This window comes from Tachysurus vachellii, chromosome 23 (genome assembly GCF_030014155.1).
Source record: "Tachysurus vachellii isolate PV-2020 chromosome 23, HZAU_Pvac_v1, whole genome shotgun sequence".
NCBI lineage: Eukaryota > Metazoa > Chordata > Actinopteri > Siluriformes > Bagridae > Tachysurus > Tachysurus vachellii.
Window position 1 is genome coordinate 1,900,589 of NC_083482.1, and position 27,624 is coordinate 1,928,212.

The window sequence follows — 27,624 nt, forward strand, 5'->3', positions numbered from 1 at the left end:
TCCATTTGTGGACATGTCCCTATCAGTGCATAATTTGCACATACATTCATAATAGGGGTTATTTTGAGACACCAGTCCACAAACTGGTATGTTTTATTAGGTGAGAGGAATCCAAGGGAAGTCCATGTGGACATGAGGAGAACATGTGCAGCTCCACAGACACTGAGAACATCTCTGAGAGACAGTCAGTAATCAGAGCTGATTCTATCTAATCTGTGGCTTTATTATTTCGGAAATGGAAGCAGGTTTATCACACACACACACACACACACACACACACACACACACACACACACACACACACACACACACACACACACAAATAATCCCTCAGCTCCTCTAGTGGTAACCCAGTGTTATAACAATAGATGATGTTCAAGACCACAGAAAACCCCTTTGTTTATATCGTCTCATGAATCTCAATGATTATTGTGAGTATTCTTTTTAAATTCACTCCATTTCCTGTGCGTCTTAAATCATCATCATCTTCGAGCAGAAGGAAGACAATTCAAGCTGAGACCCATGTTTTTTTAAATAAAGGTTTTATTTACAAGAGTATTTTATTACAGCTTTAGACATTAAATCAATCTTCTATACTAATGGTTCACAATGTGTTAAGTCGGCCTGAATAACTGAATCTTCACTTTGAGTTCAGTTTGTCTAAAAAAAGCACATCAGAGGCAATTTCACCACAGAAGACAAGCACGTAAGCAGAACGTGTTTATCTCACAGGCTGCCTGATGCTGATGGTGTGTGTGCAGGTCTTGACCACAGCCCTGTGTTTAGGCCTTAAGAGGAAACTGTGTAAACTCTACCACAGTGAAAACGTCGTCCTTCTGCACCTGTGTGAAACTTTTCTACAGAAGCACACAAAAAACATCAGGATGTCGTCATTTGGATCATAAATGCATCAAGAGCTCAGGGAAAAAACCTGCACTTTATATGTATTTATCTTCATAAACACGACACTAAATGGGAGAAGTTTAAAGAGGAAGAACAGAGAGATCAGAGACAGTAGTAGAACTTTGCCTGTGAACCACTGAGCTGCTGTGAATTTGTTCTTTTACACTGGCTTCTGATCAAGGATTATTAAGTTTTGAGAATCAAATTTTGAGATATTTTGTGTGTTGTTTTAAAAAACAAACAAAGACACATACCACAGGGTTGATGTTGTCCTGTTGCTGATGTAAACCAGGAGGTTGTGTTTGGGTTTTTGGAGATCTTCTGCAGCACACAACCGTAAAAACTAACAGAAAAATACAGAATTAACACATTAAACGAAGGCTGTGTGTCAATAACTATTAAAAATGAATGATATAGATGATATCATCGATGATGTAATGCATGACTAGTTTTGAATGTCATGTACAGTGTATGTAGTCTGTAGTTTACGGTCATTAGACTATTAGAGGGATCAGAATAACAGATCTCAATACATTCTCAAAATACATCTTAAATAAAACATAAAGGGCCTGTTTGTGTTTGTTTTAAATATTTTGTGAATGACTAAAAGTTGTAGTGTAAAAGGGAATATTTCTAGAAAATCTTCTGTTTCTGTAAAACATTATTTTTGATTCTGTTTCCATATAATAAATGACAAAAGTTTGTATAGTGTTGTGCTTTACTCATTCATCAAGATATGTGTAGCTTGATCTATACAATACAGTTTATTATATTATATTATATTATATTATATTATATTATATTATATTATATTATATTATATTATATTATATTATATTATATTATATTATATTATAGATACTGCAATAATTAATGGGTTTTTTTTTCATTAGTTGATCAAAGGTGAAAACTATAACAGGAATAAACAGTGTAAAGTGTTGTTGTTGCAGTACCGCATGCCGACACTAGATGTCTCTCCTCAGTCACCGTGTTCTCGCCTGCGGCAGGTACCGCAGCGCTAGGCTCAAGGCTAATCAAGTCATACCGGCCATAATACCCAATACTTTATCCAGTCTTTACTCCATCGACAACCAACTGAACTGCATTTCTTTACAACGGAACACACATGAAGAAATGAGGAATTGTGGCTCAACAACAGCACACCTGAGTCTGCTATCCTGGGAGAAACCAGAGGACCTGTCAGATGATCTCTAAAGCAGGAGAAGCATTGTAAAGACATTCTGGACATATTAGTATAAAGAAAGTTAGTCCAGTGGTTGAATCATATGACTGTGATGTTTTTCACAAGTGTCACAAAAATCCTTTCTGGGTTCTTGGTCACGGTAGAAATGAAACAGTAATAAAATGAACTAGAGAGATTATTTAGATCTTTGCAAAAAAAAAATAAAAATAAAAAATAAACTTCATGCAGTTCAGCCACAAATCACACATAATAAAGTGTTTCCTTCCGCTTGTACTGAGACCAACAGGCTTTCACTTTATAATCAAACCCAATGCTAAAGGTGCAAAACCACAGAGAAGGAAATGAAGTTTTATTAATTAGTAAAGGTTACAGTATACTATGTGGCACTTGACTGCTTCTTTGTTATAACAAGCTAATGTATTTAATCTAAAAATTAAAGCTCTATACTGTCACTTTTAAACAAAAGGTCTTGTAAACTATGAACATTCTGCTGCTGAAGTGACAGTATAGGTGACATTCAGCACCAGTCTGTATATCATAAACTACTGTAAATGTGTAAACACATCATCAATTAATCACTGATTCTGTCTGAACAATCACAAATTGTATGGACAGGAAGTCCCAATATCTGTCTGTAGCTACATTTGACTCACAGCATTGTTTTTTTTTTTTTTTTTTTGCCACACAGCTACATTAAATGTTCATGCATCTTGTGATAGATGACGAAAGTCGAGCACGATCACTTTAAACATCTTGTCAAAACTCTTGGTAATGTGTTAATCAGCATAACAATGAGAAAATTCAGGCTAAAGATACTGTATTTAATTGCACGGTCATATTTAAGACACATAAACCGAATGTAAACACTGAATCTGAAACCCGTTCAGCACATTATGGGAATCTCTCGACCAGCGAGAGGGCAAATAACGACAAAAAGTCTTGTCAGTACAAACTGAATGTTTTTTTTCTTATTATTTTTAAATGCTTGTTAAAGTGGCTGACTTTCTAGCCAGAACACTGACTAGACATGACTCACTTCAGCCCACTGAGTCACCTCAGTGATTTGATTCTTTCACATAATCTCTTTACACAACTCTAACACTGTCAAGGTTTCATTTGTAACTACTACATCCATATAAAAAAATCCCATTTCAAATATAAATATATAGATTTATATTATAAAGATTAAGCTTTAAAAATTAAGAAGATGAAGATTTGTTTGTGCTTGTGAGTTGATTCATCTGACTGCACAAATGAATCTTTAGTGAATTGTCCATCACAAATCAGTAGCTTAAAAAAAGGGAATTCTTGAATAAGAAGAAATAGCATATAAAGTCCATGTGATGTGGACCAGCTGTGGGAGGTCTGGGTGAGGTCACTGTTCTGGGTGAGATCTTGCCGGGTCACGGGTTTGGTGCCTGCAGTAGAGCGTATGTGCTGTTGGGGCCAGTCGTGGTGACACATCTGTTTCTCGCGTTGTACTGCACCTCAGCATACTGAAAGAATAATGTGATGTGACCGGATTAATAAACACAACTTTAACACCTTGACTCTTTAGTCTAAGACGCAGCACAGTGGTGAAATTGTTGTAAATGTATGAACATTTCTACAACTAACAATGTTTCTCTTTTTATGTTATACACTGAAGACATTTCCTGATATTTACATCTGAAGGTGTTAAACATGACATGGACTGACTGATATTTCTTGTTGCACAGATTGATTGCTTAAACAATTAACAGCTTAGATCCAGATCCAGATTTTTCCTCTTAACACTGCTTTTTTTTGTTTAAAATGTCTATGGAAGCATCATAGACAATCTCGGAAGAATGTCTGCAGTATGATGTTTAAAAAGTGATATTTTGAGATATTTTGTGTGTTGTTCTAAAAAAAGGTACCACAGGGTTGATGTTGTCCTGTTGCTGATGTAAACCAGGAGGTTGTGTTTGGGTTTTTGGAGATCTTCTGCAGCGCTCAACCGTAAAAACTAACAGAAAAATACAGAATTAACACATTAAACGAAGGCTGTGTGTCAATAATCATCGATGATGTAATGCATGACGTTTTGAATGTCATGTACAGTGTATGTAGTCTGTAGTTTAAAACTTATTTAACAGAATAATATAACCTTGTTTTTAACTTTATTTAGGCACAAAAGTAATCAAATATTACTCCATCTAAAAGGTTTATTTTAACTAACACTGTAACTGTGTTATAACTAAATAAAAACACCACAAAACTGCAATTAATAAAAATGGCTTCATCCGTAATGGAGTCTATTAGAGTATGTACATTTTAGTCGTCATAGTTAAGGTCAGTAGACTATTAGAGGGATCAGAATAACAGATCTCAATACATTCTCAGTTATTAGCAGAATATACTGTAAATAAAACCCACCTGAAACCACAAGAGCCAGAGCGCAGTTCATTAATACTGATACAATGAAAGGTTGAAGTAAGGAATAGATCACTTTAGGTTCCTTGTCCGTCTGATTCTGCATCTGTTCATCTTCTCTGATCGTGGTCTGATTTCCTGGAAACATTTTTAAAAATAACAGATTAAACAAACTGTTTATCTACAACATATTGTGTAACATTGGACATTTGTCACGGACCAAAAATACATTTCCGCAGAGCCCTTTAAAATAGTTCAGCTTTATTTAATGCTATAGTCTGTCTTTATAGACCAGCGGTTGTTAAAGTGGTGTCCTGGTCACTTGCATCAAACCTCAACAACACAATAATGTCGCAATAAATCTAAAATATTCTCCACTATAATTCCATATAATGGAAAATATCCAATAATTTCAACTATTTTAAACTGTTGTTTATTCATTTTTAGAGTCTATAAAGACAGACTATAGCATTAAATAAAGTTTTCAGAGAGTCTGATTAAAGTCACTTTAATGAAATTGCAGTAAATAATTTTTTAATAAACTCACCAGCTGAGTGACTCTGGATGTAAAGTCTGATTCCACGGCTGATGATTAGAGGTGAAACAGTAGGAGTATGAATACAACAATAGACTCCTAATTCATTAGTTCTGATATTGTGTATAAATAAACTGCTGTTATACAAAAGTGAGAATCTCTTGTTGAAGGTTGTGTTACTGTAATGTGCATCCAAAGATTTTCTTCTAAAAGAGCGTAATATAAACACTGGAGGTTCTGACGCCTTCATCAGGAACCAGTACACGTCTTTCACAGCCACTTCACACTTTAGAGTCACATTTTGTCCCAAATCTACAGACTTCTCTGTGAAACATTCAGCAGCTCCACAGCACACAAGCAGATCTAGAAAAATAAAAAATAAAATAAAATAAACCCCCACACAAACACACACCTGTGTATTGCTGATAATCAGACAATCATCTGCGCAGACAGGAACACAATGTGGAAAAACATAGAGTAAAAACTTAGCTTACAGAGCAGAAGTTGTATGATCCTCATGCTGAACGCTCGACACGATCTCTCGACACTCTGTCGCTCTGCTTCGTCAGGAAACGCTTTTTATTAGGCGTGAAACACAGGACAGAGAGAGAGGACGTCCTCAGACCGCATTCTTTTTTCTAAAATCTCCACCACACTTTAGAAAGAATGTTTATTTAATCTGTGTACAAAAATAGGAGATTTTACAGAAGTTATATGTTATATTTTTCAGTTATTTGTAAAACATGTCTTATCTGGTCAGGGATCTGAAGGGACTATAATGGATCCAGTATGAAGAATAAACTGGAATTGACCTTCCATTTGTGGACATGTCCCTATCAGCGCATCATTTGCACATACATTCATAATAGGGGTTATTTTGAGACACCAGTCCACAAACTGGTATGTTTTATTAGGTGAGAGGAATCCAAGGGAAGTCCATGTGGACATGAGGAGAACATGTGGAGCTCCACAGACACTGAGAACATGTCTGAGAGACAGTCAGTAATCAGAGCTGATTCTATCTAATCTGTGGCTTTATCATTTTTGGAAATTTAAGCAGGTTTATCACACACACACACACACACACAAACACACACACACACACACACACACACACACACACACACACACACACAAATAATCCCTCAGCTCCTCTAGTGGTAACCCAGTGTTATAACAATAGATGATGTTCAAGACCACAGAAAACCCCTTTGTTTATATCGTCTCATGAATATTAAAGATTATTGTGAGTATTCTTTTTAAATTCACTCCATTTCCTGTGCGTCTTAAATCATCATCATCTTCGAGCAGAAGGGAGACAATTCAAGCTGAGACCCATGTTTTTTTAAATAAAGGTTTTATTTACAAGAGTATTTATTACAGCTTTAGACATTAAATCAATCTTCTATACTAATGGTTCACAATGTGTTAAATCGGCCTGAATAACTGAATCTTCACTTTGAGTTCAGTTTGTGTAAAAAAAGCACATCAGAGGCAATTTCACCGCAGAAGACAAGCACGTAAGCAGAACATGTATCTCTCACAGGCTGCCTGATGCTGATGGTGTGTGTGCAGGTCTTGACCACAGCCCTGTGTTTAGGCCTTAAGAGGAAACTGTGTAAACTCTACCACAGTGAAAACGTCGTCCTTCTGCACCTGTGTGAAACTTTTCTACAGAAGCACACAAAAGACATCAGGATGTCGTCATTTGGATCGTAAATGCATCAAGAGCTCAGGGAAAAAAACCTGCACTTTATATGTATTTATCCTCATAAACACGAGGAGAGTGAGCGGAACTGTGGCCTAACCGCACTTTTGTATTTTTTTTTTCCTTTTCTTCCGCTCATGCATCAACCAGAGGTTTACTATTGAAACTAAAAAAAAAAAGCATCTTTGCTTTGAGCTTTGAATCGTGTCTGACTTTAGCTACCGCTTACTGACCCCATCTGTAATGGGACTCATGGTATCCTTAGTCTGATACCTTAACGAACGGGTACTGATATATTTATCTGCTCTGTATATGGTCATCTGACTAATACCTGAAATGTAAATAATGATGTTAGCTTTAATGATGTTTCTTTTGTCACTGAGGCTTTGACACTGACTAGTGAGTTTCTACTGATCCACCGTGCCATGGGACTGTTGTTTGAATCAGTTGGTGCTTCAAAAGCGTATTGTAGCATTGTATAGTGCAGTATTATGGATTATTTATTGATGAAACCAATCAAAATGTATAGCTAAATGTGTAACACTTTCACATGATCATTGATAACACAAATGCATGTTGATGTATAATAAAAGACCATCTGAACTGAGATCGGTGATAGAACCAAGCACAGGTCAAAATATTTTATTTATTAATTTCCACACACAATATGACAAACAGCTTCAGTGAATTCTTTAGTCAGTATTTTCTTTTTCTAAGGAAGCATAGAAACGAATATTACAGTGTCTGAGCTGTCAGCTGAAACAAATCACATCAACTTGACTGGCAATTTCAGAAAATCAGCGTGTACGTCACATGCAAGATCCATTAATGACGTCATGGCTGCCTGCACATCATCATCATTGCCAGTAGATGTCACCCACGTACACTAAGAATAAAGCCAGTTTTCAGCACCATGCTTTAAAAAGACACAAAAGGCCTAGTTTGCCATAACTAATTCTCCATTACATTAATTAAATGCGTTAGGACTCAGCATCCACTCCGGATCTCAACAATTTGTAGGAAAAGTAACCGATCAGGTGTTTGGGGGAATTAATTTTTTTTTTGATACACCTGTAGTCTATGTATAATGTATAGTTATTAGCATATTAATAAAAGTTCACACAGTCTTATAGTTGTTTTATTCATATATAGTCACAAATGTTCAAAAGACTAAGTACATCCTAAATAAAACATAAAGGGCCTGTTTGTGTTTGTTTTAAATGTTGTGAATGACTAAAATTTGTAGTGTAGTATGGAATATTTCTAGAACATTTTCTGTTTCAGTAAAACATTATTTTTGATTGATTCCATATAATAAATGAGAAAAGTTTGTACAGTGTTGTGCTTTACTTGTTCATCTAGATTTGTGTAGCTTGATCTATACAATACAGTTTATAATATTATATTATCTAGCTATACTGCAATAAATCATGTCTTTTTTCTATTAGTTGATCAAAGTGGAAAACTATAACAGGAATAAACAGGGTAGTGTTGTTGCTGCAGTACCGAATGCCGACACTAGATGTCACCTCAGTCACCGTGTCCTCACCTGCGGCAGGTACCTGCGCGAGGAGACGCCGCAAACGCGGCGCTAGGCTCAAGGCTAATCAAGTCATATTATGGCTCGACAACAGCACACCTGAGTCTGCTATCCTGGGAGAAACCAGAGGACCTGTCAGCTGATCAGTAAAGCAGGAGAAGCATTGTAGACATTCTGGACATATTAGTATAAAGTTAGTCAGTCCAATACAAGCCAGTATATACAGTCTATTATTCAGTGCATTAAAATGCTTGGAAATGGAATCCAGTGCTTTTAAAAGCAGTTCAGAAAGTGATTCAGATAAAATTCAGCATCACAACGTTGATTCTACATATACAAATAGATAGACTGTAAGGCTGAATCAAAACATCACGACTCAGATGTGAGGTTGAGAAACAAACAGGAAGTAAGAAACAAGCTTTGATGTGCATGAGACTTACAAAACCTGCTGTGATGATAAACGGAAACCACACAATTCTAACAAGCAGAACATTGTGTTTCTGAACTGGATGAACAATAAAGCAGGGTAAGTACGAGATGGTCTGAGCTCTTGTATGCTTGTATCTGTGCATTTAGACTGGATAAAATGGGCAACATTTGCATTACACCTGACATAATGGTTTACAAGGTGTTATATATAATTTCAGTGTTCCTCTAATACATTTTTTAATGGGTTTGTACACAATTTAAAGATGTGAAAGCAAAACTATTTCTGTATATCTGTAATGTTTTGTAAAGCACTAAAGACTAAGGAGGATCTTAAGACAGCTGTATTTGAAAAGATCACTAAATAGTTTAAGACGTTTGCTATTGTGGCATGTGAGCAAAACACCTGCTCTCCTGACAGCTAATACTTATATACACCAGTCTGTTTAACATGAGTTGTTGTGACATGGATTATCTGTACGATTTACACTGAAATGTAGGTTGAAAAGCAACCTGAAAGCCGTTTTGTTTTTCTTAAAAGACTGAGGATGTGAAACACGCAAAGGAAGTACGCAGTAAGGGAGTAGGTCTTTTCTCTGTATGTTGTTTAAGTTATGGCGGAGGCAGGAAAATAGTCAGGTTTATGGATCTGGATAACTGGGTCAGTGCGGATCCAAAACAGCACATCTTAAAGGGTTTCTCCAGTATGCAGTGTTTAGTATCTACCGAACGTTGTCCAAGGAAGGACACCTAGTGACCTGGTGGCAGGGTCATGGACATCCAAAGCTCAGGAAACACAGACAAATAAAACTCGAAGTAACAAGCTACTATTATCAGTAAGATTATACACAAAAAAGATCAACTCAAGCATGACTATTTTTACTAAACTTCAGGAAAGACAGACAAACACTAGGCATCAGCAAATTCAGTCATGTGGTAAAAAAAAAAAAGGTTTACAAAGATGAACATTCTATAAAAAGAAATTCTATAAAAAAATGCTTGAAAAATGCTTGAAATGAGACTACACTTGTGTATTATGAAGGTGAGATTTGTGGGAATTAAATAAATAATAATATTAACAAAAGTAGTGTTAATTCACATATATATAGTCGTGTAAAGTCTGAAATGCTGCAATGTCTATTTTTTTTATGATTAACAAACACTAGCATCTATAAGATCACAAGGAGACAATATTCTGAGTGTTGTGTTGATGTTTCATACATATTTAACTGCAGTTTGTAACTAATGGTTTATAAAGTTTTTTAAAATATAAAAATAATCATAGTGCAAGAAAAATTCTTTTTAGCAATAAATACTGTGGTCACACGTGCCTGCCTTTTAAATGCTGTACTATGCAGAAATGAGAGCAAAAACTGCAGAAGAGATGCTGTAAGGACTATTTTAGGTGCAACCCAAATAACAGACTTGACTTTTTGTCCTCTTCAGGTAATTCAGTTGCTCAGCAGCATGTAACCCAGCAGGCAAATCAAAAGACTGTCTGATCTTCTCACGAGACTTTCACTTCCGTTCTCTGTGGAGCAAAAACACACAGTCGACAGAGTTATATCATAAACAGTAAGTGTTTCTATGGTACACAACATTTGATGGGTTTTAAGATCAAAGTTTTATCTATGATGATTTTTTTTTTTTAAATCAAGTTCATGTACCACAGCATAGCAGCATGCAGTTACACAATGCTGGGTTAAAAAATTTTCCATTAACAACAGTGAACAGAAACAGACCCCGAGGAGAATGAGGGCGGTTGATTAACATGCGGTCATTGGCATTTCTAAGCAGTACTTACCATAGGTTTCTTTGTTGTTATGCAAATTTCTTCTACTGTTAATATAATTGTAGAGAAAAATAACTGCAGATGATCAATCATGTAGCAATGAAGAAGTGTGGAAATGTTTTTATCAAAACACAAATCTCATGTGACTATGTTAATAATCCACATCCACAGGGCTGCATTCAAGCAAAATAAGAGCTTTAAAAATGTCAACAATGAGTTTCTAGCTTGTAGGAACTTGTTTCACTGGAGATTTGGAGATTCTGGATATTGCCATGATTTCATCATGCAGAATTTTTTTCAGAAAAAGAAAATAGAGAGATGGTGTCTGAGATGTTCACGTGATCAACAACGATACTCATGTTAACTAATTGGTCTAATGTGCATCAAGAAATCATTCCCCAGATCATTACACCACCGAGTCCCAGCACCATCTCCAGAATGTTGCACAGATTCTGATCCTACCATCTGCATCACAACACAAGTGAAGATTCAGCAGACCAGGTGATGTTTCCCCAGTCTTCAATTGTATACATTGGGTGAGAAAGACACCGTAGCCTCAGTGTTCTGTTCTTGACACTCTGATTTGTTTGGATTTCTGTTGCTGTAACACATTCATACAAACATGCTGTGTGTTCAGATAACCAGGGTTTCCCGCAGCACTTTGCAGTTCAGGTGGCCCGTCTAAGCTGGGAAACCCTACCGCCTTAACTAGGTTGTCTCGGAGAATAGCACGGACGTGCTTCACACCGCGAGCGGGCACGCGCGCCACACGGCCGAAATGAGAGAACGACGTGGTCCGTCACTGTCTGGAGGATAACTAGCCAGTTGATAATTGCATGTCCGTGAGAACTGTAAGTGGACTTATGTTTTGGGTTTATTTAACCCTGTTATTGTATTAGTCTATAGTTCTTGCAAATTTAATGTAAGTTAGCTGGTGATTTTGTTGTTTGAGTTCTTCACCTCCAAGTTAGGTTGCACGTGCCTGTTTTTAATAATTGTTAAATGTAGTACAGAATCTGTGGTCTCTCTCACAAAGAAGTGCCGCCCAACCCTAACACCTTAGCTAACAGATTTTCTGCGGGAAAACCCTGTGTAGGTCATGTAAATGTCAAATTCAGTTGCTGCTACACGCTTGTACTTTCCACAGCATTGTGGAAACCGCACTTCTTGATTTGTCTACACCAAAAAAATCTTTATATAGAAGCTCGGCTTCTCAAGCACAGGTACTCCTTTATAACAGTATGACGTGTCCAAAAAGAGCTGGGTAATGATAAGTAGAATTTTGCAAACCCAATTTACAAAAATGACATATGGAATTGTATCTCCATTAAAGCAAACCTGTAATTCAAGTCTCCTCCCCAACCAAGCCCAGAATCAGTCCTGTTAATAATAATAATAGTATATGATTATTTCAGGAAGAGAGTTTGAAAAACAAGTCCTACACACCTGTAACTTTCAGGTACGATGCCACCGGTATAAGTGTTCTAGGGAAGTTGCAGGTATACATTCCAGCATCAAACATCGTCAAGTTGTTCAGTTTGATGGAAAAGTTGCCTTTTGGAAACTCTGTCTGAAAAGTCTCCACCCTGCCCTTGTACTTTACGTGCTGCTCCTCAAAGTCCGCTTTGCCATTGATGATGTCGCACACCGTGGTGCTGTCATTGTATCGCCAATACACGTTCGTTTTAACATCACTGGTTGAGCACGGTAAGATGACGCTACGTCCTTGAGTTCCATTAACCACATGGACACTCTGCACCAACACTGAAAAACAAACAAACAGGACCTTAAACCAGGTGTACAAGACAATATGACTGCATGAGTCACATTTTTTTTAGTAAAGCTGTGTTTAATCATCACCTTTTCTAAGAACTACACTAAACTACACTAAATGGGCCATGTGACCCCTGACCATCAGACGTGAATTTGATGAACATCCTGTTCCATGTTTAATTCCCCTGTGCTGTTATAATTAACTAGATCTTGGAGCATGGCTGTGCGGATATTTGTTGATTCAGTGGCTAAATCATTAACGAGGCACTGATGTTGGGTCTGAAGGTGTTCAGTGGGCTTGTGTCAGAGTTAGGGCTTTGTGAAGAATTCTCGAGTTCTTTCACTCTGACCCTAACACACCCCAATGTGTTTATTTGGAGCTCAGTAGCATCGTCAAGCTGGAACAGCGTTTGGTCGTCTTATCTCCAGTGAAGGGAAATATCACACTGTGTACTTCCTGCTTAGTGTTACCAGTTGGGTCAAGATCGACATGTGTCTGTGAGGATTAGGTGTTCAATACTTGTGACGGTTCTAAGCACATTTTCTTCACGCTATAAACAATATATATTGTGGTCTGTGTTAAGTGCTCACCGTTGTTTATCAGCAGCAGGAAGGCAAATACATAAAAGTATCTGTGAGGGAAACAGCAGAATTACAGAATAAATACACAATACTGGTATTTGTTGATTATAGAGATTGAGGCTTTTTTTCATAATCACAACAAAGGCATAAGGGATTGTAACTTGTAACAGACTTAAGACAGTGTTTTGCCGTCACCATGAGACAATAACATGCATGCAATAGCCACCACTCATTTGCATATATATATATATATATATATATATATATATATATATATATATATATATATATATATATATATATATATATCTCAAAAGCTTCATATTAAATATATATGTCAAAAGCTTCATATTAAAACATTAGAATGATCTCTGTAACATTAATGTCACAGTTGCTGGTGCCAGATGAGCTTTTTTGAGTAGTTCACAAACTGCTGATTTCATGGGACTTTCATACACACCAGTCTCTAGTGTTTATACAGAATGTCGCAATCAAAATATCCTGAGTAAGCGACAGCTCTGTGGGTCACAGTTCACAGATATATTACTCACAACACATCATCTGTACGTTACACACACGCTGCTGTATATTGCACAAAAGCATAATATTACACAATATTGTTATTTACAGTACCACATACTTCTCACACTTTATGTACATATATATACATATATATGTATACATATATATGTATATATATGTATACATATATGTATCTGTCATATAATCTGTATTCATAATTAATACTCATTCTGTCTGTTGTATTACATCATCTGTATTGTTTTGTCTTGTATAGTCCGTTTTGTCTTGTATAGTCCAAACTAAATCTATAGTGTTATGTCTGTACTTTTGAGAGTCACAAACAGCTGGAACCAAATTCCTTGTGTGTGAACACACTTGGACAATAAACCTGATTCCGAGGGCCTTTAGAGATCACAATCTTGATGTTTATCTCATCCCACAACACGCTTCACAGAGTTCACACCTAATGTGTCTCAGACCGTATACTCTTTCTCAGAGGTGGGAGTAAGTCATGCTTGTGCAAGTCACAAGTAAGTCTCAAATCATGAATGCCAAGTCAAAGTCAAGTCTTTTCTAAATATTTGTCAAACAAGTCTCTTAACTTAAGTCTGTCTCGAGTGAAGTCATATGACTCGAGTCCCCACTTCTGCTTTTTATTGAAGGGCAGTTTTTAAAACGGTTGGTTTACAAATAAATAAATAAATAGATAGATAGATAAATAGCACGTGCAAACCATTTGGTGGTCCAAAACAGGTTATATACGTTAAAAACTGAGGTAAATTTAATCTGGGAGCCTGTAAGAGAGTTAAGTATATAGTCAGGGCCAAATAAACACATTTCCCTTCGCGCTACATGGAGCAGGTCCAGATTATTGGTACGTGACTAGTTGGTTATTCTGGGTCTTTTATCCAGCGTTAGCTTTAGCTGGGGGGTTCCCCATACATCCACCACAAAGCATATTTAATTCACCAATGCTTCATACTCGTAGTTTTAGACTATACATACCTCTCGTCCACGGTGACAAACATGATCAATACTGGCTTAAAATGATAGATAAAAATGTCAGAATTCAGTAACATATACCAATATACACAAAATACTTATAGCTGAATACAAATTATTAGGCGGAAACCCCCACGTCACATCCGCTCAACGTAACGTAATTAAAAGTATTATTTTTTCCCGTTACATTTTATTTTACATTTATTACACAGTATTGTTATCGTTAAACCTATTAATAATTTTCTTAATTCTACACTGACTTGTGAAATTATTTGAACAGAACCATCTGCACACGCATGACGTCACTGGCTGCTGGAATGAGTCCATTTCACTGATCTGGTTCTGGTTCTGGTTCCTGAATAAACCTCTGTTTTACACACACACTGCTCTAACACTATTACCTTAATAAGTAAGGTAAGTCACCTAATTGGCAAATTGACAAACTATCCTGTCAATTAGGTTGAAATTGGAGCGTTAGGGCAGGAAAAACAACAACAAAAAAATACAGGACAGGGGTTTCAACAGGAAAAGAGAATCTTTGCCCTTGGACCATCATGAAGATGTTTTTTATCTTTATTTTTTATTTTAACTTTCGTAATAATGAACTAACAATATTATATTTAGCTGTTTTTTTAGTTGCTTGTGACAATAATAATAATTAAAAACAAAAAAAAAAGCCAAAGTCTGAACGTGTCACCTCATAAAACTTTGGTTTTAGTGTCAGCTTCTGACAGCTGCAATACTGAAGAAGGTCAGCAAAATAAGGATAAAATGATGATGAAGATTTGTATTAATAGTATTAGGCAAGTAGAAGCCTTATCTGAGCTCTAACAGTGCTTATAGCCACAACCAGAGGAAGATGAATTAATAAAGTGTTGTTTCTTCCTCAGTTTTGCTTAGTTTCCAACACCTTAGCCAAACACCAGAACTTCAGGTTCTTCAGGACCAAGACTGGGAATCATATCAGTACAGTTTCTCTCATTATCCCACAAAAGGCTGAATCATTTACTGATCAGCTTAGTCTCGGTAAGGGGGGGGCTTTTGACTTCTCTCCCTTTGAGGCGGTGGTTTCTTCAGTGTGTGCTGGTTTAATCTGAGTGATCGTTATCTCTTTTGAGGACCTCAACCTGGTGTTTTGGTATTGTGTGTTAGTTTATTTTGTGTAACGCATATGCTTCACTCTTATTGTAAGTTGTTTGTGTTGTGTTTCTGTTCCCCTTTGGGATTATTAGCACATGCGTAACCGAGATCTAACAGTTTTAATATGGTTTTTATTAGATGACATGATGTGTATAAATCATTGTATGTAGAGAAAATTGTTTTGATGTATATTTGTACCAAACGCCCATTTCGCACCCTTGTGCACTCTTTCAACTCATCCCACGTCTCATCAATATGAATATAAATCCCTTATAAAGGCTGAAAGCTATAACAATCATGACTATTTGCAATTTCTTAATTATAATGATTATCTATAACATAAATCAGATAACCAAGATAATTATGTAAGTCTTCTGCTTTAACAAGTGTTTTGATTTATACAAATATTTCCAAATGATCAGAAACTGTTAACACGATATTTTATGCACATTGTACAATGTGCATTGTGTACAAGAATTGTGGTAATAAATCTAGACTGTTACTGAGGTCTACTGACTAATGATGCAAGAGTGTGCACTGGATATGAATTTAAAAATGAACCCTGTTAATGTAAAAAGTGAATTAGATCTATATAGAATTCTGAAATTATATTTCCATATTTAAATTTTCATTTAAAGTGTTCCATCATATTAAATCTTACACAACTTTTCGTGGTTGACCTTTTTTAAAAAGGCTTCAATTTGATCACAGGTGTGTTGTAAATCTTATTGGATGACCAAAGCACCTCAGTTTCAGTATAAATAAGATGACTTCATACAAGAATAAATATTTATTGTAAAAAATTCATTCAGTGTTAACTGCATCTTTGAGAGCCAAGGAAAATACGGCTACTTAAACCGACAGAATGTCATATGGAGTAAAGTCCCAACAGAACCCCAGAGAAAAGCAAGAAAATGTGGGCATGTAGCCTAGTGTCTCCGCTGTAAAAAACCGCTTTCTGCACTCTTGGTCGGACTTCTGTTGAGAAATAATGTGGCATTTACTTGTCATGCATTTGAGTCACAGTTATTCACAGTGGTTTACAGGAATGTGTAATGAGGAGCTTATTTTTCATGACTGACGGTTACTCCTACAATGCTATCACTATTACTGTATTAATACAGTACCATGGTAGCGAATTCATTCATTCAAAATCACACAAGTTCATTTTAACACAGCTAATTAAATATTTTTGAAAGATCAGTCGATAAAGTAGTTATTAGTATGTACATTTATATACCGATCACATTATTAAGAACACGTGTACAATGATCTTATCAATCTTGTCTTGTGACAGCGGCATCCAGCAGCCACTGCACACGACAAACGGACACGACTGTCGGATTTCGCCCCCTAGTGACAGTCGCACGTAATATGCAATATGATCGTGTAGACGTCAACATGGGAGAGAAGTTAATTCTCGTGGTCTCGGAAAACCCATTACTAGATGATCGTGACAAAAATCTTCTCCATTAAGGCGCAACTCTTGCACTAAACGGTGATACTCACCGAGACTTTTTCTCCGAGTCAGGTAGTGTTTTATACACACTGATTTGCAATGTTTTCTTTGGCGTCTCCAGTAAAGGAGAGAAAATGCAAGAGCCTGTATTCTCCCTCCATTTATCATGGTGAATACAAATAAAGAAATACAATCAATGCAAAAATAAATCCAGAAAGACCGTGAATAATTTTTGAGGAAACATGGACGCAACATTAAAAATAATACAATATAAATATTAATAATTTTACTTTTTTTAATCATTAACAATGTACTTAAAACAAAAAGATTGTTTTTGGTAAAGTTTAAAAATTACTAAAGTTAATATTAATACTTTTTAATAATTCTATCACCTCGCGCACACGAACCTGATAGGACAACATTAGAATACATCACATCCGGTCGGCACATCGCCGCCGCCGCCTTCAAACTGCACACGACAAACGACCGCAGATAAACCGGAAGTCATTCATTTCCTATGGAGAGTTGCAAGGTCGCTGCGTGAGGTACCGACCACCTGCGGATCCGTTTTTTTCGGATCCGTTTTGAGCGTTGGATCCGTTAAAAAAATTGAACTTGTGCGACTACACCGCATCCGATATGCCGATATATCCGATATATCAGGTTCGTGTGCGCGAGATGATAAGAATTATTGAAAAGTATTAATATTAACTTTAGTAATTTTTAAACTTTACCAAAAACAATCTTTTTGTTTTAAATACATTGTTATTGATAAAAAGTAATAAATTATTAATATTTATATTGTATTATTTTTAATGTTGTGTCCATGTTTCCTCAAAAATTATTCACGGTCTTTCTGGATTTATTGTTGTATTGATTGTTTGTATTTACTCCTTCATTAATTAATTCCTTCATTCACCATGATAAATGGAGGGAGAATACAGGCTCTTGCTTTTACTCTCTTTTACTGGAGACGCAAAGAAAACATTGCAAATCAGTGTGTATAAAACACCACCTGACTCGGAGAAAAAGTCTCGGTGAGTATCACCGTTTAGTGCAAGAGTTGCGCCTTAATGGAGAACATTTTTTTCACGATCATCTAGTAATGGGTTTTCCGAGACCGCGAGAATTAACTTCTCTCCCATGTTGACGTCTACACGATTATATTGCATATTCCGTGCGACTGTCACTAGGGGGCGAAATCCGACAGTCGTGTCCGTTTGTCGTAAACCCAAATTGGACAAGAAAAAAAAACTCTTCTGGTCTTTTTACAGTACAGGTGTTCCTAATAATGATGTCGATTGTATATGTGATCTATAACCATATAAATGCCCGTACAAACCTTTAACGATGAGGTATGTTATCTCTGGAATAAGCGTGTTAGGAAAGTTGCAGGTGTATATTCCTTGATGGGCCGAGTTCACGTCCAACAGTTTAATTGAGAAATTTCCTTTTCGTAACTCTTCTGGAAAATAATCAACTTTATCCTTGTACACCGAGTGCTGCTCATCAAAATACACTTTGCCTTTGACTATGTCACAAACCGTCCGGCTGTCATTGTATCGCCAATACGCGCTCGATATAGCCTGTGTATAACATGGCAAGATCACGGTTTGTCCTGCAACAGCATGAACCATATGGACGCACTGCACCAAGGCTGAAAAAGAAATAAATAAATTAAAAAAAAACATATATATATATTCTCATTCATTCATTCATCCATCTTCTACCGCTTATCCGAACTACCTCGGGTCACGGGGAGCCTGTGCCTATCTCAGGCGTCATTGGGCATCAAGGCAGGATACACCCTGGACGGAGTGCCAACCCATCGCAGGGCGCACACACACACTCTCATTCACTCACGCAATCACACACTAGGGACAATTTTCCAGAGATGCCAATGCATGTCTACCATGCATGTCTTTGGACCGGGGGGAGGAAACCGGAGTACCCGGAGGAAACCCCAGAGGCACGGGGAGAACATGCAAACTCCACACACGCGCGCGGAGGCCGTGAATTGTTTAGCTAAAACTCCCTAAACCGTTTCCCATTCATTTTCTATGGTAGTGCTAAACCACTACGGCTGCGATATATTTTCGGCCGCTGACGCTTTTGTGGCGCTGTTTAACCCATCTGCGCATGCGCCGTGAAATAAAAAAATTCCCTAAACCGTTTCCCATTCATTTTCAATGGTAGTCCTAAACCACTACGGCTGCGGTATATTTTCGGCCGCTGACCCTCTTGTGGCGCTGTTTCCGCGCATGCGCCGTGAGATAAAGCGCGCTGCTCGACTCCCGTTCGTTTCATTCAACAGTATCGGCTCGTCGATCACAGGTAAGTTACCTTAAAATGACTCGTTTGTGTTTTACAGTTAATGCTAAGCTCCTATTAGCTTCTCTGCGAACAGTTTTTTTTTCTTGTGATTGTTCTTGGACACATCGTCTGTGGTTTATTCAGTAGTCATTTTAAGTTAATATTAATTATAAATCCATATTCCAGGGTAATTACATACTAAACGATGAATTATCGTGTCTATTCTTTTTTTCTGGGGTTTTTTGTAGTGTCTATATGTTTTACATGTATTACACTAATTTTAAATGAGTTTATTTTTGTCCTGTTGAGGATAATTACATACTAAACGATGAATGAACGTGTCCATTATGTCTATATGTTTACTTTATGTCTATATGAACGTGTCTATATGTTTACATGTGTTACACTAATTTTATATGACTTTATTTGTGTCCTGTTGGAGTGTTTGTTTAATGATTGTGTGATTTATTAGTTAAATTATTAATGAGCATGACTTTATTTCTGATTTTATGTATTTAATGACTTACAGAACAGTTGTTTTAAAAACTTTCAAGCACATTGAATGCTTTTAGTGTTAGTTATACTCTATATGTTAATGAGTGTGTGAAACTCTTTGTCTGTGATGGCTCCTATGTCCCATTGCCTTTTTCCATACATCAGTCAAAGTCACTCCTAGGTGTTAAACCACTAGGTGTGAAAGACTTGTCTGGGAACAGTTGTTAAGTGTTGCCTGATAATTAAATCATATGGTTGTTAAGTTTTGGGCCAGGGTGGGTAGGGATTATAAACAAACAGTGTATAATGTTTTATAGAGATTATTGTAAGGTTTTGTTTTAAACAGACATGCTAACATCTAACATTTACTACTCTTTCTGTATTACAGGTCACCATGCTCAAAAAATCTGTGTTTTGCCCAGGGTGCATTAAGGTCGTGTTCCGTAAGGGACCACTCGGATATCTCCTTCAGGACCCGACTGAGGAGGCCAGGGTGATCAAAGATAACCCAGCTCTTCAGGACAAGTCGGCACCAAAGAAGGAGGAGCTCGTCAGGCAAGATGCTCTTGCTGTGGTCCGTCAGAGAGGAGGCGACGCCTCTGACAAAAGAGAAGTTCTTGGTGAATACATCCTGCAGTTTGGAAAGTACAAGGGGAAATCTTTCCGGTGGCTTCTTGAAAATGACATGGGTTACACCATCTACCTAATAAAGAACCTTCAGCAGGAAGAGGCCATGGGAGTATTTACATCAGAAGGACCCAGCAAGAGCAGTCTGTTATCCTTTTATAATTATGCCTGCAGTTTTAACGAAATTCAGTCCCTGTTCAGTTATGTGTCCAAAAATCCAGGTGCACCAGCAGCCTCGTCGGAGGGTGACCAGCTGGTTGGTTTTGGTGCTCATGCGAAGAGTACGTGGCAGGAGATTTGGAACAACAGGGCTGATGGTTACGCATCCTTTATATTGGGGGAAACTTGTGTCCCGGGGACACGGATGTACAAGCTGCAGCAATACCTGCGTAATCAGATGCAGTCTGCCCGTCCGCCCGTGGTTGCCTCAAGTGCAGCTTCTAAGCCAACGGGTCAGTTGTTTATTTTTTGCTTCTGTGAAGGAATTGTTTGCCGTTGTGTCCAGTAAGTATTTCTTTCTGTACTGATTGCATGTAATGAATTGATTGTGTTCCAAATGGATTTTCATTTTGTCAAACGTCTTAAAAATATGCTGTATATGTTAATGTGTTGTGTGCTTATCACTAGCTTCACGACCACTGTCATCAACATCATCATCCTCAGCTGCTGAACTGAGACGGTCTGCGGGACCAGGAAAAGGTTTTTACACATCAGGCTCAGCACTGGAGCACAGTTCTGTTGAATTGTGATATGAAATGCTCTCCAAGTCTGAATAAAAAGCCTTTCTTATTTTGTCACTGTTTTGGCCATGTTCTGGCCTTGTTCCACTAACAAATGTCTGTGCCGTTGGAATGGATGGAATGAGATGGAAAGACAGAGATGGGTGGCAGAAAGGAGAAAATAAAAATAAGTGTTGTAAATTTTCTTAAAAACTAAACTTTTACTTTAAAAAGTAAACTTTTGTAAATATATTTTCTCTTTATTTAAATGTGTATTAATTTAATTAGTCTTTAATGTTGCATTAATATGTATATATGTTACGTGTGTTTTTCTTACGTGTGTTATTTCTATTGTGTTTTACTCCTTTAAAGTATTTAGAATGCCAAATAAACATAATGTTTTACACTTATTTCTTTGATGTAGTGTGTCTCACTTTACAGAATTCGTTATATATTATTCAGAAATGTGTTAAATATATGTATTTGTATTTATAGTTCACAAATTAGTGTGCAGAATATTTTTTTAAAGTTGCACTGAGTGGGATTCGAACCGATGTCTAGACAAACATTTTAATTCATAAAAATTGACCGTGACGTACATTTAGCATCTGGGAGAGCAGCAAAAATGCTTCAATTTGATTGGCTGGCACTCTGTTCCAAGTATACACTTCTTGCCCGCGCGGGTGGAGGCGGGAATCGAACCCCGACCCTGGAGGTGTGAGGCGAACGTGCTAACCACTAAGCCACCGTCTCAGGTATGTTGTGGAAATTTGGTACACTGACAGGTATGGGCAAGGGTAAAAAGGGTCACAATTTACAGCACAGCAGGACCCAATGCTCCTTATGTAGCATGAGAGAAGATTTTCAAACACAGAAACTGAAGAAAGGAAAACATCATCTATCATTGGCTACATTACAATGCCTTGCATTACAATTGTCCGCTGATCAGGATAATTTTAGGTCTGCCCAAGTCGTTTATGAGCCAGAGTCTCACCAACTCGTCTCCAGCTCATTCTGTAACTCAACTAAAACAAACAGCTTCCTAGTAAAATCACTAGTACTTACCTTCATTTATAAGAAGTGCAATGCACAGGGGAAAGAACCAGTGTCTGTGAGTGAAAATGACACATAAAATAAGTAGGATGTTTTCTAAAAGTTTAAACCAATATTTTAAAAAACTGATTTGCATGCTGAAGACACAGATTTGGCTTACATTTACATCCCTAAGAAATAAATGAGTGAAGATAATTCATAAAAAAATAACCTGCCAAATTGCCTAGTGATTATTATACAGATAACCCTGTATAAATAGATATAAAATAATTGTAAAGATCATTTACAATACTGTTAGAGTCATGATTATTATATAACAAAAGAAATAAAAGAAAGTCTTTGTGATCTCTGAATATTCTGTTAATTACAATAATATTTAAATGATAATTGTTCTGTATCTCGGTGAGTAAAGTCATGAACACTAAATACACAGATTTATTATTTGTATTAATATATATGCTATAAGAAGGTTTTTATAGTTTCACTCCTGTTCTTACCTATAGATGATGGTGAGACCTCTCATGGTTCTCGCAGTCAAACACACAACTGAAACTCATGCTTTCTTAATCAACCGCTTTTTTTTCAAACTTTTCCTGTTGCTAACTAACCTATAATATTGTGTTATTATTCAGACGAACCAATCAGGTACGTTAGTGGGCGGAGTCAGACACTTCCTGCAGTTATATTGTATCTGTTAGTTGATATTAATATATTAATTTTCTAATCCAAACGTGATTTCTTTGTTTATAGTAAAATAACGTAATAACTCGTTTTTAATCTCTACGTTGAAGTGTAAAAGTCTCTTCTCTGGCTCTCAACGAAGGCGGTCGCATTTTCTCTCCCTCTCCTCCCCTCTACTTTCCCTGCTTTGCTTCTTTCGTCTCGTCTACTGTCTTATACTTTGAGAGACTCTCTCCGCACTGCTCTCCAAACTAAAATATCATGGATTTGATAAACTGGTCTCTCAATGCAATTGACACCATCTTCTCGACGAGAAGCTTGGGTTCGGGGGAACCTGACTGCCCTGCCGGAAAGTTTGCAGCTGGCTATACGATGGACGCGTGGGAGAGGTGGCGGGTCGTGTGTCTGGCGGCTCTTTCTGTGGAGGACATTGAAGATATCTACCTATTCGGAACCATGATAACAGGAGTTCTGCTGATTGGATTAAGCATTGCCCTGGTTTATCGAGAGAATCAGAAAACGGTAACAGCTGTTCAAAATCTCCCAAAGCTGTCCGTCATGATCGATGCAGTGGGCAGAGCGGTCAGCACTGAGGCTGGGACTAATAACCGCATTATGGGTAACATCACGATGAAGCTCACTGCTTTGGATACTGTTTTGGTTAACATCATGGAGAAGCTCACTGCTTTGGAAAGAAAATCGGATCGATATGGAGACCAGAATGGACTAAGAGTGTAGTCGTGTAAATTGGAATGCGTCTACTCGCCCCAAGACTAAACAATTCCAATCTTATCTGCTTTCGGCTCCTCTCAACCAGCACTGGCCTCGGCCAAGGCCGCTGTTGGAACAACAATTCCCCCGGCAGAGCACTGCAGCGAGACGCTCTTGCGTTCCTTCCCCCACTTCTACAGACACCTGCTGATTGTTGACTCTCTTTGGGACTAATCAAGGTTGTCTCCATGGCAATTTGCTGTGTATCGCTATGACAATCTTGCGGACTGAGGCACACCAAGATTTGATGCCGGGAGCAACGACTCTCCAGGCCTACACTTACATACATACACACACACACACACATACATATATAAAGATATGCACTCACCCCCCACCCCCCATCCCACGCCTTCGCCGCTTTGTACCGCCAGTCTGACAAGCGGGTCTGTGACCAGCGCCGAAAGGCTGCAGGACCTGATGGCTGCTTGCCTGTGCTGGATTACCTCCACCCCCCACTCCCCTCCCCTGTTGCAAGTCATGTGTTTATGGCGTACTGTTTATGTGCTTATGTTGCTGAGGTGTTTTTTTCTTGTTCCCACACTGTACTCCCCACCGGAGGATAGTCTGGGGGTTGTTGTTTTTTTTCTCCTCCCTTCCCTCATGTTATGCTGTATCTCTTCTCAATCCCCTGTCTTCCTGTCCTGTCCTCCCCTTGTATTGTATGTATTGTATGTATGGGCAGGTTGATGGCTAATTTCGCTGGTACCTGTGACCAGTGACAATAAAGGCTACTACTACTACTACTACTACTACTACTAAAAGTTTCAGAATAAACAATAAAAATCTACACGATACATTCTCTTTTGTCTTTTATTTATTTGGTGGTTATTTAGTCTCTCCAACAGCACACGGTCAGACCAATGGCAGAAGTTATGAACACCACGGCAGCTTTTATTGGCCAAGAGGACGTGTGACTGACATATAAAACAACCAATCACAGTTCGTTATGTTTAGCGTTAAATAAACAGCTCTGTGTCACGCCTTCTTTTGGTGGCGGAGGGTAAACAAATTTAAAGGTGGACTTGGGTTGACATTCATTCATTCATTCATTCATTCATTCATTCATTCATTCATTCATTCATTCATTCATCTTCTACCGCTTATCCGAACTACCTCAGGTCACGGGGAGCCTGTGCCTATCTCAGGCGTCATCGGGCATCAAGGCAGGATTCACCCTGGACGGAGTGCCAACCCATTTTATAAAATATTATTAACTGATAAATATTTATTGTTTCTTTTTGTAAGGAAATGTATTCTATTTAAGACATTAAAATATTCAAAAGGTAAAATAACTCTTGTTTTTATTTTAATTATTTATTTGATCAATTTCTATATTCCTTTATTTATTTATTTTTAATCTGCTTATTATTATTAATATCTATAAATTATATGGTGTATCTGCTGTACAAACCCCTGTGAAGTGTAAAGTTTTAACACATGTACATTAACACCTGCACTATTGTTAAAGCTGCTGTTATAGAAAATTAATGATCACCTTCTGACCAGAATCCAGAATCTTTGGCTTCATGTTTGATTTCAAAAGCTTTTGATTAATCAGTTAGAGATTGCTTTAATTATTATAAATCTTGGATCTCATTCAAGTCATGATTTATAATCTTCTACAGAGATGAATCTCATTAGCTTGACTTACTAGTTTTATCCCCATTGTTTTTTTTTTTGTTTTTTTTTAAGCCCAGCCACCACACACACACACACACACACACACACACACACACACACACACACACACACACCCCGACTTCGGAGGACAGCTTTATTTTTATTCATATGAAGATTTAACCAAAAAAAAAAAAAAAAAAAAAAAAAAAAGGGGGATTTCAGGGAGGGTTCACACCAGCTGGGTACGCATATACAGACAGACAGACAGGCAGACATAGACAGACATAAACAGACAGATAGACAAACAGACAGATAGATAGAGACAGAAAAACAGAGAGACAGACAAACAAACAGACAGAGACAGACAGACAAACACACAGACAAAAACAGACAGACAGACAGACAGGCGAGAATTTATGAGTGTAGGGTTGGTATATCTGTACGTGTGTCTATTAGTTATTATGGGGGGTAAGGATAGGGGTGGTTGAAGTGAGGTGGAAAAGAGGGTAATGGGAATGCACTTGGTTCACATTAACTGTTGAATTTGTAGAGAGACTAGGAATGGTTTCCAGGTTTCTTTAAAGGCAGATATATTATTATTTTTATGCGCAATGGTTTCTTCTGTCAAAGTGAATTCTGTGATTAGGTTAGTCCAATGGTTGATATGACAAGATGATTTCGATTTCCAGTTTTGAAAGACTATTTTCTTAGCGACAGCTAGAGAGACAAGGACTGAGGTTTTATATTTGAGAGGGATGGGGGTATCTGAAATAACTTCTAGAAGACAGAGTTTAGGAGACAGTGGAACTCTGCAGTCCAGGATTGAAGACAGTGTGTTAGTTACTGTAGTCCAGAGAGAGTGAACGGGCTGGCAGAGCCAGGTAGCATGGAGATAGGTGTCTGTGTTCTCAGAGGTGCACTGTGAGCAGATATCTGTGTCAGATAGTCCCATTTTAAATAGTTTACTCTGAGTGATGTGGGTTCTATGGATGGTTTTATATTGTATGAGTTGTAAATTGGTGTTGGTAGTCATTTTGAAGGTGTTTCTACAGATCTGTGTCCATAAATCTGGGTCTGAAGGTAGCGTGAGGTCAATATCCCATTTTTCCTTGGGCAGGGTAATTGTGGGGTTAGATGAAGTGATGAGTCTGTAAAGTTTAGATATGAGTTTTCTTGGGTGGTTGGATATTTCCATTAACTGTTCACTGGTTTTAGAAGGCTGTAAGGTATTAGTTAAAGTTATTTTACTTTTGAGTAAAGATTTAAGCTGTTGATAGTGAAGAAATTGGTCTTTCTCGATCTCAAATTTCTGGATAATTGAGGTGAATGGCATAAATTTGTGATTTTCAAATATGTGGTGGAGGTGGGTGATGCCCTTTTGCTGCCATTTAGGAAAATGGATCGATTCATTGTGAAGACGAAAGTCAGGGTTGTGCCAAATTGGGGTGTATCTACATGGTGCTAAAAGTGATTTTGTAATTTTATTGGTTTTCCACCAGGCTGCCAGAGTTGTTGATATTGTAATATTATTATAGAAATCTAGTTTTTTGATTGACTGTGGTAAAAAGGGAAGGTCTGTGATTGAATTCGGGGAGCACAAATATTGCTCAAGATCAAGCCATGAGTTGGAATATGTATGTTGTTGAGTCTATTTATATAAGTGCTGTAGTTGGTTTGCCAGGTAATAGTGCAAGAAATTTGGTGCTTCAAGTCCGCCTAACTGTTTTGAGTTTTGGAGTGTTGTAAGTGCTATCCTCGGTTTTTTATCTTTCCAGTAGAATTGAGTGGTGAGAGAGTCCAGTTTTTTGAACCAATAGTCTGTCGGAGTAGTCGGAATCATTGAGAATAGGTAATTAATCTGTGGGAGAGTCTTCATTTTAACTGTTGCGATACGGCCTATGAGTGTAAGTGGGAGCTTGTTCCATTCCACTCGAGAAGTGGGGCATAATTGAGATTGTATAGTTCTGACATCTTAGGGGAGATTGAAATACCTAAGTACTTGATGTTGCCTATGTTAAAGGGGAAGGAGAGATCATGAATTGCAGAGTCCACACCGTCTCCTGATAGCGGAAGTATAGTTGATTTGTTCCAATTAATTGTATAATGAGAGACTTTAGAGAATTCATTAATGACGTTGAATGTTTCACGGAGTGATTGGGATGGAGTTTGTAAATATAATAATAAATCATCTGCATAAAGACTAATTTTGTGTTGAGATTTGTTGACTTGAATTCCTTTAATTTTTTGGTTTTGGCGTATTGCTACAGCAAGTGGTTCTATGAATATGGCAAAAAGGGATGGAGAGAGTGGACAACCTTGTCTAGTTCCTTGGTGCAAGGTGAAACTTGGTGAAGTGATCCCA

The 27,624-nt window shown here is 37.5% G+C and overlaps 4 protein-coding genes across 11 annotated transcripts; 1 reads left to right on the forward strand and 3 right to left on the reverse strand.

Annotated features, from left to right (window-relative positions):
* Positions 1 to 623: 623 nt before the first annotated feature.
* LOC132839046 (uncharacterized) lies at positions 624 to 5,634 on the reverse strand. Of its 2 annotated transcripts, none has more exons than XM_060859793.1 (5): positions 5,531 to 5,634; positions 5,049 to 5,399; positions 4,505 to 4,639; positions 1,158 to 1,246; positions 624 to 857 (listed from the first exon to the last, which is right to left on the reverse strand). In XM_060859793.1, the coding sequence occupies exons 1-5, from the start codon at positions 5,553 to 5,555 to the stop codon at positions 783 to 785; spliced, it is 675 nt and encodes a 224-aa protein (XP_060715776.1). In that variant the 5' UTR covers positions 5,556 to 5,634; the 3' UTR covers positions 624 to 782. The 2 variants fall into 2 exon arrangements, with proteins under 2 accessions (XP_060715776.1, XP_060715775.1); XM_060859792.1 differs by lacking the exons at positions 624 to 857; positions 1,158 to 1,246 and adding exons at positions 2,908 to 3,603; positions 4,006 to 4,094.
* A 2,703-nt stretch (positions 5,635 to 8,337) lies between these two features.
* LOC132838529 (uncharacterized) lies at positions 8,338 to 21,544 on the forward strand. Of its 5 annotated transcripts, XM_060858901.1 has the most exons (5): positions 10,157 to 10,285; positions 10,891 to 11,003; positions 11,140 to 11,353; positions 20,177 to 20,867; positions 21,043 to 21,544. In XM_060858901.1, exons 3-5 carry the CDS (start codon positions 11,339 to 11,341, stop codon positions 21,162 to 21,164), a joined length of 828 nt encoding a protein of 275 aa, XP_060714884.1. In that variant the 5' UTR covers positions 10,157 to 10,285; positions 10,891 to 11,003; positions 11,140 to 11,338; the 3' UTR covers positions 21,165 to 21,544. The 5 variants fall into 5 exon arrangements, with proteins under 5 accessions (XP_060714886.1, XP_060714884.1, XP_060714885.1 ...); XM_060858903.1 differs by lacking the exons at positions 10,891 to 11,003; positions 11,140 to 11,353 and adding an exon at positions 8,338 to 8,810; XM_060858902.1 differs by lacking the exon at positions 10,157 to 10,285 and having other exon boundaries at positions 10,899 to 11,038.
* On the reverse strand, positions 9,574 to 14,511 carry LOC132838530 (butyrophilin-like protein 10). 3 transcript variants are annotated; one of them, XM_060858907.1, is made up of 5 exons: positions 14,385 to 14,511; positions 12,867 to 12,907; positions 11,949 to 12,266; positions 10,965 to 11,103; positions 9,574 to 10,241 (listed from the first exon to the last, which is right to left on the reverse strand). In XM_060858907.1, the coding sequence occupies exons 1-4, from the start codon at positions 14,456 to 14,458 to the stop codon at positions 10,973 to 10,975; spliced, it is 564 nt and encodes a 187-aa protein (XP_060714890.1). In that variant the 5' UTR covers positions 14,459 to 14,511; the 3' UTR covers positions 9,574 to 10,241; positions 10,965 to 10,972. The 3 variants fall into 3 exon arrangements, with proteins under 3 accessions (XP_060714890.1, XP_060714891.1, XP_060714889.1); XM_060858908.1 differs by lacking the exon at positions 10,965 to 11,103; XM_060858906.1 differs by having other exon boundaries at positions 9,574 to 11,103.
* Positions 16,297 to 22,721, reverse strand: LOC132838531 (CD276 antigen homolog). Its single transcript, XM_060858910.1, has 4 exons — positions 22,685 to 22,721; positions 22,200 to 22,243; positions 18,323 to 18,637; positions 16,297 to 16,499 (listed from the first exon to the last, which is right to left on the reverse strand). The coding sequence occupies exons 1-4, from the start codon at positions 22,708 to 22,710 to the stop codon at positions 16,390 to 16,392; spliced, it is 495 nt and encodes a 164-aa protein (XP_060714893.1). The 5' UTR covers positions 22,711 to 22,721; the 3' UTR covers positions 16,297 to 16,389.
* Positions 22,722 to 27,624: the final 4,903 nt, after the last annotated feature.